The sequence below is a fragment of the Ranitomeya imitator genome, chromosome 6 (genome assembly GCF_032444005.1).
Source record: "Ranitomeya imitator isolate aRanImi1 chromosome 6, aRanImi1.pri, whole genome shotgun sequence".
In the NCBI taxonomy this organism is placed as follows: Eukaryota; Metazoa; Chordata; class Amphibia; order Anura; family Dendrobatidae; genus Ranitomeya; species Ranitomeya imitator.
Genome location: NC_091287.1, coordinates 53269364 through 53282497, shown reverse-complemented (window position 1 = coordinate 53282497; position 13134 = coordinate 53269364). Strand labels below are relative to the sequence as shown.

At 38.2% G+C, this 13134-nt stretch overlaps 1 protein-coding gene across 12 annotated transcripts in view; it reads left to right on the top strand.

The window, feature by feature from the left end:
* Positions 1-12662, top strand: part of PARD3 (par-3 family cell polarity regulator) — a 693206-nt gene extending 680544 nt beyond the window's left edge. For all 12 annotated transcript variants that reach the window (XM_069729684.1, XM_069729681.1, XM_069729677.1 and 9 more), the window contains 2 exons: positions 1184-1311; positions 8739-12662. In XM_069729684.1, the coding sequence (XP_069585785.1) occupies positions 1184-1311; positions 8739-9129 (519 nt within the window). In that variant the 3' untranslated portion in view covers positions 9130-12662. The remainder of the gene's footprint in view (positions 1-1183; positions 1312-8738) is intronic.
* The last annotated feature ends 472 nt before the right edge of the window (positions 12663-13134 follow it).

Below are 13134 nucleotides of genomic sequence, written 5' to 3'. Positions count from 1 at the left end.
CTTCATGCAGTCCCAGAAACCCTATGAAATGTTCTAGGGTACTTTCCAAAGTACCATGTTTCAACAAAAGTCGATTGCAGATTTCACAACAAATTCTGTAAATTTTAATTTTTTTCATTCAAAATGTGATATCCATGATAAAAATCTGCATAAACTATTGACTTGCTGCAAATGTAAAATTCCTGCCACATCTTAATTTTCCGTATGGATTTATTTTTCTAATAATGGATGAGATTTTGGAAATTGTCAATTTTTCTGCTACTTGTAAATGCAGCCCAAAAATTCCACAGTATAAATACTCATGATAGACATTTGGATTTATTGGCATCTTAAAAAGGTGGTTCTCTTCTGGTGTCCTTATATAAACTGATATAGTAAGTTACCATATGGTGTTTTCAACTTATATCTGCAGTTATTGTTTTGTTTTTGTTTTTTATGTAAAATTTGTTTTTATTAATCAATATTGAAAATACAAAAAAACATAACATACGGCCAAATATATTATGATCAAATACGTCACGGAGTATTTAACAAAACTTGTAGTGATAACAATATTCATGCGGAAACGTAAATAGGTCTCTCAACATTACAGCTGAAAAAAAAAGACCTACATTTTCATATCAGCAAATTAAAAATTATTCTGAAAATTTAAATCCAACATAGAGGTTAGAAAGATTTTTCTTAAATAAAAATGTACTATGTTCCCTTTATATTTTTAATGACTGGTGGAGGATATCCTCTAGAATGATTTGTTAATTATATCGCCTCTGGCTATAAATTTGATGGTTGTTAACCTCCACTTAAGTGGCAACTTCCATTTCTCCTATGACTTTTTCTGTTCTTTCCATATATCTACGACATCAAACAGATTAAAAATTTTCAGAAAGTTTCTTAAGACTCTAATTAAAGCAGCATCCTAGAACTTCTCATCTCCATTCTTTCACGAAAATTGTTTACAATCAACCCTACGTTTTCTCAGCCAAACTAAACAAAGAGCATCCTTGCCAAAGTATCTTTCAAGGGCTTGTCAAACTGTTTGACATTTCTTGTCAAGTGTAATGTGTAAATGTCCTTCACCAAGAAAAAATCCACCCATGTTAACCTCATGAACTTCATACTAACCGCCTTGCCCTATTTTTGTATTACTGAAAAATCACTTTTCACACTCCTTGTTTTTCTCCAGCCAAACAACACGACATATAATCAGAGCGGACGGCATTCAGTGTCTGTGGAAGTACAGATGCAAAGGCAAAGACAGGAGGAACGGGAGAGCTTCCAGCAAGCCCAACGCCAGTACAGTTCATTACCCAGGTAACATGGCTCCATTGCCTCCATCATTCATGGTCAGACAGTGAAGTAGTTTCTACACAAACTATTTGGCACATCGTTATGAACCAGCACTCATAAATCTGTGTAACATCCCTCCTTCCACTTTGTGGACTTGAATACAGAGTTGAATTATCTACACATAGTGGAACATCCGTAGCTAAAACATCAAGTCAAAGAAGTCTCAGCCTTAGTACTGTAACTGTTTCATAATTTCTTGAAACTATTTCAGGTTTTTCTTTAGAACTCAGGCTGAATAAACACCTTGCAATTAAATGTTAAAATTGTTTGTTCCTTGAACTATGTTCTAACTATGGTGCAACATCCTGGATGCTTCTTGAACATGGGGATATCTTCTGAAAGACTTGACAAATCTTCCATGTGCCACAAAAGACTCATGGAGCCTCTGGCAAAGCAAGCGTGCCCTGGAGGTTTCCTGTGCATAGCGTCAAGTATGCTCCGACTTCAGAAATGATCCAAGTAATTGGAAGTCATCCAAACACTCATTCAGGCATAGAAAAATGGGTCTGAGGAAGGGGTGGCTTGTGAAAAAGGGGCCTGACTATGAAAATAATTTTGGAAAAAGTTTTCAAGTATGCTTTGCGGGCAATCCTTGTTGAGAGATTCAAATGCAGGAATGTAGTTTGGGAAGGCCGGCTTTACCTTTTGCTAAGCCTCTTTGCCTTAATGCTCATTGAGGCCTCCGTTATTTTCACATACAAGAAAAGCTGTCCTAGATTTATCAGTCATTTTGTTCTGATTTTTATCAGCGTTTCATCCAAGTTTCGTCCGCTTTTCATCAGACAAAAAAAAGTTTCTCTACCTTCTCCTTTCCAGCTGTCCGTGAAAAATGGACAGTAAACAGATGACATCCAAGTGTTCTCCGATTTCCTTCACAGACCCATAGACTTGCATTCACGATTTTGATACAACACTTGGATCAGTATTGGACATGTTTCTGTGATTTTCTGTGTACCACTTGGTCGGCAGAAAAAAAAAAAAAAAACAAATGAGCAGCCTCATAGACTAACTTTGAAAAACACACATAGACCACGAACATGAAAAATTGCTTCGAGTGAAAGAAGAGTTAGTTATGACCAATATTGAGCTACAAGAGTTTTTAAACTATAAGACTTCCTTCTTCCAACATGTAGACTTGGTCTTCCATGGACATTTTCATGACAAAACAGAACTGCGTAACTCTGTCACGATCCGAAGCTTTTAAAATCAGTGATCCGAGGAATTCCTTTATTAACCTTAAACCTTTGCCGCTCAAAGCCAAACATACAAAGGTTATAAAGACGACTATTTGACTGCAGACTCTGGTCTGTACTTGGAGACTGCAGGCGTCAGCATAGAAGAAGGACTTAGCCAGGTTTACTTTCAAATAATTGTATCTTCCTGTAAAAAGAAATCGGAAAACTTTTCCAAAATGTGTATTTTTTAAGAATATATTCCTGTTTTAAAGCATTATATTGCGATTCGTCACTGCCAAGCAAGCCTTTGATCCGAACAGTTGTGCAATTATGATAAACTTTTTCCTAAGGGCCACTCAAAAGGAGTGGTAAAAAAAAAAAAAGTGTAACATAAATCCTCAGCATTGCGCTGACCCATGATATGCTCTGTAAACACTTCCATGGCCAGAGGTGGCGGTTTCCTGAAGGAGATACAGGAACAGCTGTTCCTTAAAGTTTAATGCAAGCTGAAAGAACATGACTTATGCAAGGAATGCACTCTGTCACACATTTAAGCATATTACTGCAGAATTAGCTGGAATTCATTATTCCGCTTTTCCATCTTAATGTAGATTAAGGTTTTCTGCATTAGAAAGCAGTTACAGGAAAAACAACATCATAAAGGAAACTAGATTAAAGGGTAATATGAACTTGAAAACATTGTTAGTTACTAATAAAACAAGATTAGTTTTAATGAGCAAGTAAGCCGCTCTCATCTCTCTTAAAATTTAGAAGGAGCGAAGCGTCTTAAAGAGAATCTCCCCCTTTAAAAACACTTTTTTTTTTACAAAGTTTTGAAGTTTGAATCTGCAACTTTTTGTGACAAATCTATTTTAAACCTAATTTTTTATTCTCCATTGACAACTAAAGCAAATATTGCTGCTTCATGCATACAGTGCATTGCGAGATCAAGTAGTTGATCATTTCTAGATCGGTGGAAGTTCAACTGCTGAGGTTAAAAATGAATGCCGAAATGAGGAACTTTTGTCTACTGTTTGGAAGTGGCAGTGGTCGAGTGTATGTACTGCCACTCTGTTTTCTATCGGGCAGATGGAGAGAGCCAACCAACAATTAATGGGGTGACGCACATGCTCAACCACCGTTCCATTCAATGGGAGACAATGGCAATCGATGCAGATCTCAGCAGTCGGAGCCCCCATGAATCTAGTAGTTATCACTTATACTGTAGATACCTTATAACTTATTACTGGAATATCCCTTTATGGAAATTTAAAGGCTTAAGACATCGCTATCCCGTGCTTAGGAGAGGTCTAATCAATTGGCTCCTTGGGCCTTTCATTGATGTGACTGGTCCATATGATTGGCTGTGTCTGACCGGGCATCTGCAGTACCAGTTACAGCCACGCTCATTATGCTGATCATTGGGTGTCTCAAAAGATTGGATGAACATTGGGAGCTGTAATATTGCATAAATTCCCTAAAATTAATCCCAAATCCCCAAAACAAAGGCTTATTTTTTGGCTTTCAAATACTGGCAAAAGTCACACAAATTATTACATTTCATCAGGGTAGTCTGACACATAGCACAGATACTATCTAACAGGCCATGCACAAGGCCACGTAATACTGACCATTAGGGGTATGAGTCTTTTTAGTGCACCTAACTTTCTGCATGTAGCAATAGATTTAGAGGAGAATGTCTCCTAATTACTGCATGAAAATGAGTGATATGCATAATAGAGGCACATGGAAGGGAAATGTGGGCCTACAGTGGGTCTTAATGTTTGATAGATGTTGATCACAACTCTGCGATTTGCACCTGTTTCGAGACCAGAACCTGGGTCCCCAGATCTACTATTCTGTTCTGTGTCCAACCACAGTGAGTGGAGAGGTTGTGATGCATACATTTTTGACACCTCGGTCTTCCAACAATCACATGAGTAAGGTGATATGGCATTGCACTAATTATTGTGGCTTCTTTTTTCTTATTATATATTTTTGAGCACCATTGATTTCATGGTGCTGTTCATGAAAAGGGGCTACATACAAAATATAAATATAAAATATGGTAAACTAACGATGACAGACTGGTACAGAAAAGCCTTTGCGGGCTTACAGTCTGCATGATAATGCTGAAGGAGAAGGTAGGTTAGGGGGTTATGGCAGCTTCGGTGGTGGCGAGGTGGCAGCATGGCCATTGCAAGCTATAAGCTTTAAGAGGTGAGTTTTCAAGTTCTATCTGAAGGGTTCAGAGTGTGACAGATAATTGGATGTGTTGAGGCACAAAATTCCAGATAATGGAGGACATTTGGGAGAAGTTTTGGAGGCGATTGGGTGAGGTGCTTATGAGTGTAGAGGAGAGAAGTAGGTCTTGGGAGGACCGGAGGTTGCGCGTTGGAAGATATCAAGAGATTAATTCTGAGCTATATGGAGGAGACAGATTATTATTATCATTTATTATTATAGCGCCATTTATTCCATGGTGCTTTACATGTGAGGAGGGGTATACATAATAAAAACAAGTACAATAATCTTAAACAATACAAGTCACGACTGGTACAGTAGGAGAGAGGACCCTGCCCGCGTGAGCTCACAATCTACAAGGGATGGGTGAGGATACAATAGGTGAGGGTTGAGCTGGTCGTGCAGCGGTTTGGTCGATCCGTGGTTACTGTAAGTTGTAGGCTTGTCAGAAGAGGTAGGTCTTCAGGTTCTTTTTGAAGATTAGATTAGATAAGATTATGGATGGCTTTGTAGGTCAGTGTTAGCAGTTTGAACTGGATATGTTGGGGAGTTGGGAGCCAATGGGGGGATTTGAAGAGGAATAGCGTGGAGATAGGCAGATTAGTCGTCCAGCATAGTTAATCTGCTAAATTGGTTCTGAAAATGTTGAGTTTGACCTGCCACTGTTCACATGGTGATGGCCTACCCAACCTAAAGCACGCAGTGTAGTTTATTATATTCCACATTTGTTCTTTATTATATATTAAGCAATATTTGTGGGCTTGCGTCTGGCTTTCCAGGCAAGCTTGGCATTAGTCACAGAACACTTATTTCAAAATAATTTCATTAATGTGGTGTGATTAATGATCCTGAGCTGGCAACAAGCTCAGTGTCAGTTTTTCTTTTTTTATACATTGCCGTTTATGCCAACTAAATACATAAGTTGTATATGAACATTTATAGTGGTGGGGGATCAGAGAACACTAAATCTGAAGTGTTCTCCTGAAGGCAGACGTGCAGTAGATTACGCCACTCATTAAACTCTGGGCTGGCTGCTTGGAGCTGTTTTCTTCTTTCACATACAGTAATGAAAATATATTGATATTATACTTGGATGGGATGACCGGCTGATCCGATTCCAATTAGCAATATGATGATCGAAGGGCTCTGGCTTTAATGAAAATTCAGTAATGCCTTGTGATCCCAAATTAAATTAAAGGATATCAATGGGAATGCAATGAGAGCTGGAACTTTGCTTCTTGGCTATTAAAATCATTTTAACCACTATGCTGTGGTTGTTATATGCAAGACGTTGGGCTTTACTGGGTAATAAACCACGCACAATGACCTTCTATATATGTACTGTATATGTGATTTAAGCAGATATAAATTGAGCATTACTATGTTTTATGATACAGCAAAGATCAATGGGAATATTTGCTCACTATAAAAAGTGCTAATATTCCTGAAGCTTTGGAATATTGGGTAAAATCTAAATCCATGAAGGTGACGTATACCTTCAAGTCAATGCCAGAAGTGATGGCTAATATGAGTGCTCAGGTGCCTAGGCAAGCTGCAGAACCTCTTCTGCTAAGTTGAGTTGCCTAATCGGGCTGTTTAGCCATGTCTCAATCACTTTCCAACCTCAGAGGGGAGATTTGGCCGGCATCATCGTTGGTGGTACACTTGATATAATTAATGACCAGTTTTTGTTCATGAGCCAGTCACAGAGATGGTTACACTTTTAGGCATGTCAACTATGACTTTTACCCCATTAAGTAGTCAATTATTCTGTCCTGCTGCTGTTGATTTCAGTTGACTTGATGGAGCAGTGATTCCTAACCTTATTAACACCGCAGAACTAAAGATTAACATTGTTCATGGTGGCAGCTTATCCATTATAAGATCAAAGGATAGGCATGTTGAAATTCAACATTTCTTAATCTTTAGTTTTCCCCCAATATAGGACAAGCGACTATTTCTTGAGTATATTATTCACATTAGATTGTTAGCATTGGATATTTATGGCGACTTTTACATCATAAAATTATTCACAAGGTTTGGTCAAGCATTGTATAGTTCTGCCTTCTGGTCAAGATTTGTTTCTTGGTCTAGCGCTCAAACTAAAATTAGTTTACAGCATTTACTGTAGAGCAGACAGTTCTTACAGTTGCTATGGTCTTCTGGTGGGACCCTTGACCAGATACCAAGAATCCCTAGTTGGAAAACATAGCTATGGAGAGTCACACATCAAAAGCAATCCTCAGAAATGCTACAGCTAACTGTAACCATTGACCGCCGACTCCTTGACATGCACATTTCGACCAGTTGAATGTATTCCTGTACTTTATTGTCTGAAGTCACTTTTCCTCGTGTAATCAATCCTCAACCTCACGTGTAAAAATAAAAAATGTCATTCTTAACAAATTGACTATAAAGATCAATACTTTCATGTTACACTATAGTGATTGCTACTTTCTCAGTCCCAATCCAATTTCATCTTCTAATTTTGCACCCACCATTATTTTATTAGGTGCCCTTGCCCTTTTTGGACTTGGATTACTGGGCAGGTAGTCATCTGTGTGTAGGCAGTATCTCCCCCTCCTCTTAATGATTATAGCTTTGTCTTTAGCTTGCTGGCAATTTTTGTAGATGGCAAAAAAATTATAATGATCTTCATGTTACTCGTGAAGGTCACTATGAAACAACTGGATGAAGGAGAATGCCCAAGGTGGCAATTACAAAGTAAATGTTGAATGATTTACCAATATCTTATGTCATATGACATTTTATGATTTCTGAAACATTTCTATTATAGACTTTAAGTTAAGTTTTTTTATTTGTATTTTTTAAGTTTTCTTTAAGCATGGTAGTTGCCCACCCTTTTGGATTCCATGAGTTTTCGGGAACTGTATCTTGCTTGTTCATGAAACTTTGACTATACAGCAGCCCAATATTTTTCTGTAACTACCAATGAAGGCTGCAGTTGTTTCATAGACTGACCTTCATAGAATGGAAAGGTTTTTGGCATACGCTGAGCTTTACATACCGTGAGGCAGTAACTTCAATGACCTCGCGTCTACAGGAGTTCTCAAACAGCTCCGCTTCCTACAGTATTGAAACTTAATGTTGCTTGGCACAGCTTACAGAACTAGCCCAGACACAACTGAATACCACTTGTGAGGGAAATGTCATCAACAAGGGAGTACTGCTGGAAGTGGACAAAAGTAAAGTAATCCATCAGAAATGATGAAGGACCGGAAACAAGTTGAAAGCAGTGCATTCGTTGTCAGTGATGCCTCTTTGAAATATGTCACCTTGGCAGTGAAGATGTTTCATCACTTTTGTCAGAGTTCCTTACATTTTCTACTCAATATTAAAAAAAAAACGGTAACTAGGACAGAGGCACATGTAGATTAGGGCAGCACATAAATAAACTGTAAAGTCTGAGCTGCTAGGGTTTCATTACACCTGCTATGGCACCCTCCTGAAAATTTCAAAGAACCCAACACAGTGTGCCACATATACGAACAGTCATACTTCATGGACCCATGAATAAGCAGGAGCTGAAACTGTGCATTACATAATTTCACGTTCACCCTCACCTATGCAATTTTATAGACTCCCACTGATTCACATGTAGTAATATCTGATAATTTCCACAACTAAGAATCTGTGAGGAGCACATATTAATCAAAAACATACTTAATTTTTTCATCTTTCATTTTTAATACTTAGACAACTTTTTTTGAAAGATTATGTAGGTCTTAGTGCTCACTTTAATCGTAGGCTCTGTGTTGTTTTCACCTTATATCACCCTTGTGTTTTATGTTGTGCTTTGACTTTTTCCATAATGTGTTTTCCTTGTTTTGTACTGCTAACAGGCTTTTGTGTTGTGCTTGTGTATTGAGTATACGTAAATTCCAGTATTAACTATTTTGGGTAATGTATACCAACAGTATGTGAGTCTAATTTTTATTTGTATCTGTCCAGGCAAAGTAGAAAAAATCCCAGTTCTGTGTCTCAAGACTCATGGGACCAAATGTATGCTCCTGGAGAAGGCTTCCAGAGTGCCAAGGAGAATCCCAGGTATTCCAGTTATCAGGGATCGCGGAATGGATACATGGGTGGACATGGATTCAACGCCAGAGTTATGATGGAAGCTCAAGAACTTCTCAGACAAGAGCAGAGACGAAAGGAACAGCAGATGAAAAAGAAAGTGTCCGCAGATGGATCAAATAATTATGACTCTTACAAGAAAGGCTCTGATCCTAATTATGCCCAAGCTAAAGGTCCTTTCCGCCAGGATGTACCACCATCTCCGTCTCAGGTAGCACGGCTCAACAGATTACCACAAGAACAGGGAAGACCATTTTACTCCTGAGGGACAATGAACACTAAGTAAAAAGAAAAAAAAAGGCAATAACAGATATTTTCATGAGAGACTTTGTATTATTTTTTAATTGGACGGTACTATGGTGCATATCCTGTTTGTTTCAGTGCCTTTTGCATTTTGGGCAACGTGACAGTGGACCTCTTAATTGCCCTTGTTTTCTTGGACTGAAATGAGAAGTACACGGAAGGATGTTTCACGATAAGACAATCACAGGTGACATTACATACGCCCCCTAAAAAAAAAATCATATCGTTCAGCTAAGTTTTATGAAATGTCAAGAGTCTGCCATGCTTTGCTCAGTTCTTTTATTTTGCTATGCATTTTTTTACTGACTTAATATATTGTGGGAAAGGAATGAATTTGTTTGTACTCAATGGTTTCTTTTACTTTTTTTTTATACTTATGTTGGATGGTTTACTAAAGTATTATTTCTGTGTTATCAGACAATTCATAATTGGTCATGTAATCATTGATTCTACTTATGTTTCTTTTTTTCTTGTTGTTAATCATGGATAAACGTAATTTACTATTATGTTTTTTGGATTAATTTAATGTATGTGATATTTACACTGTTTATAATGCCTTTCATCTCAGAGATAATTATGAAAAGAAATGGATGTCTAGTTCATCAGTAAGAATTTTTCATTTCCATTAATTAAGCAATCCCTATCAAAACTTACAATGATGCTGCCATTTTTTTCTTTTAAAACGTATACAAAAGTAAAAATCAGTATGAGGCCCAGTAGATAATATAGATCAAGTGACCTCAGGACAGAATGAATTTCTTGAGTTTGGGTCATCCTCCTAAATCAAGATCTTATTTGGCTGGTGCTTCTTAGTATGCCGTAGATACTTCTTAAAACCTACTTTTCTTTAGAGTAAATAACCCAGGAACCTGCAAAACGCCTCTTGTGTTTTGTATAACTTTTCTTTTGGCTGAATCCTGTAATACCTTACCAGAGAAGCACTTATAGAAATGATGGATAATGGCATCACTTCTTGTAGGGCTCCCATGTCAGGATTTGGAGTTAGTGGGCCACGGAAATCCTCACGATCCCTCCATGATGAAACGAGGTATAAATTTGTGCTGTAAGTGGATCAACTCCAACCAGCTCTGGGGAGTTTGAGTATCTATCTCTAATAGGGTGGCTGCTTTTTCATTAAGTCCAAATAATGGCCCTCTTCACGGTATAGATTTATTACAAAGCCCTATACTGTCCAAACAGATTGAGAAGAAAGGTTTGAATAAGAACAAAGGGAAAAAACTGAAAAAATAATGTTAATAATGTAACATTACAAAAAAGGTATATAGACAATGGGGTCTTGTGTTTCCATATGCCCTGCATTATGTATTGACAGTGTGAGAATGAAAAGAGAATGGAGAAAACTGTTACACAGTGTTATGAATCTTGCTCGAAACACAGAATGAAGCTTCAAGACATGGCATATAATAACTGCATAAATCTCGAGGCTGGAAAAAATATTTTTAGGTGATTCAGTGGCCATTGGTTAAAAGTCCGCCAAATCTGCCGATTTCAGCATAACTGGCAAACTACCGGTATTTCAATTGAACCCCTGGTCCCCACTCTTCCCGGACACCAGATCTCACGATCCTTTCTTCGTGCAGGAGATAAAGAGCTATCCTTATTGGGCAGATCCCAGCGTGCATGTTTTTGTAGGCCAGGAAGGGACAGTTGTTGGCCAAACAAGTCTTAGGCCTTCAGCTGTGTATAGCCAGCTTATATCATGCACACATCCTATTCTAATAGCTACGGCATGAGGATGAAACTGACTGGTCATGCACACATCCTGGTAGTAGGTATCTGATGACGCAAAGTCATCAGCGCCTCTTACCTCCTGATGTGGAAGTGACAAGCATCAGAGAACTGCTTTCATTACATCTTCTCATAGGCAAGCTTATGTTCCTTCTACTTGCATTCGCTTTTATCTTCCTATAAGTAATTCTTGGACATTTCGCCTTACCCTAGCCATCCAGACCTTTCTTATGGTTTTGTCTTATTCAGTGTCACTGCTACTCCAACCTAAAGCCTATTTTATCAGTGGTGAACCTACTGATTTCAAGGACACCGGCCAATCATCCAACACGCGGCGGCTGATCAATCCTTCCACATCATCTGTTGGGCAAAAAGCGATTGGGTGCAAATATCAATGTCCAATCCTTCTATTCCCAGAGAACATTAGAACCCCTTCCCCCCCCCCCCCTTCCCCAGAGAGAACATTAGAACCCCCCCCCCCCCCCCCCAGAGAGATCTGGCAGTGGCTTTGTCCCATTTCCGGATTCAGAACACATGCATAACTCAACCGAGCGGAGTTTCTGTCATCGGGAGAGATAGCTGTCAGTTGACAGCTATCTGATGTGTATGGCCACCTTAACAGACCTCCCTCCCATTTAAAGTGATTCCTTTTTGTCAGTCTGTGATATTTTTTAAGGAATTGCAAATATTGATTTTTTTCTTCTTATAATAACATCCATCCTCATCTTGCCATAGTTATTTCGTGCAGCTTCTCCATACTGATTGCACATTACCTTCCATGCCATTGTGCTTTATGTGGTAGCTCTGCCAATTCTTCACTTGAAAATATCTAGCCTGTGGACATTATACATTGGATGCCGATAACTCTTAAACTGTAAGATGTGAGCATAGTTCAGATCATGATATCACCCAAGCGTATCCTTCCAGGCACACTGTGACCATCTCATCTCTTGTACCATGAGTCTTGCTCTCAACCATTGTTTTCGGCTGGATGATGACCGTTTATAATTGTGTACAGGGGTAAATGTGTATAAAGAATGGTATATGAGATCAGCAGATGACATTGCGAATTGATTACTAAGACATATCTGGCCAAAAGTTCCCGACAATGACCAGTTACCTGTGTATCCTCGGATGCTGGAATCTGATTGTTTCTATGGACTCTCCACTGTTTCTCTGCACTATTTTTTATGCATCAGATCCACTGTAATGTTATAAGCTTGTATCGCAATCACTCTGATTTCTATTGGAAAATTTTAAGGGAATCGAATCTTTCCGTCAATCTGCTTGAAAAAAAAAACAACAACAATCTGTTACATAAAATGTCCTGTGTAAACCACTTGCGAAAGTGCCTATAAAACATGAAAACGAAGCTGAACATATCATGTTGGAAAAGAGAGAATGGGGGAAGGGGTGAACAAAAAAATAAAAATAATGCATAATAATAAAAATAAACTTTACCTTTGATTACTGACACTTTCATTGTCACACAAGTTTGTTTTTTTTATAAAAAGAAGAAAATAATAAAAAATGTAAGTCTCAACTCAAGCACATGTAACTGTGTAACTGTATCAGAGTTTTTTTTGTTATTGTACTACAGTGTTTGAATGATAACTAATGTAAGCACAGTGATACGGGATGACTAACGCTCTTTTTCTTTTTTTTTTACTGGGTTAATGGAAAAGAGCGCATTTCGCCTTATAATTGTATATAAATCATTAGAATAAAATTTCTTTCTTCTCTTAATGTAGTATTTTCATTACGTCATTGTTTTTTATCATTTTTTTATACTATGTTATATTAGGGGTTTCCTAGAAAAAACCTAAAAACAATCACAACTTCTAACAATCCTATCAACGTTTGATCGGAGGTGGTCGATCCTAGACCGATGGGCAGCATGAAGGAGACTGGACATAGCCACAGTACCAGGCATGAGTATGAATGGGCTTTGTGCCTGGATACATAGGGTCGCAGTGCTCCAAAAAGAAATGTACACCCGAATTCTGCTGAATGGAGGTCCTGGGAATCAGACCTCCACTGATCTTACATCATAGGCCTAGCATTGGTCAGGTAGGTTATTAACTCTTCAGGTTCTTTTTAGGAATTAATGCAAAGTGACATGACCGGAATGAAAAGGTTTATTTTTACCACCTAAAAGTTGTTAACATATGAACAGACACAATAGCTGGAAGACCCAAAGGACATTACATAACATTGT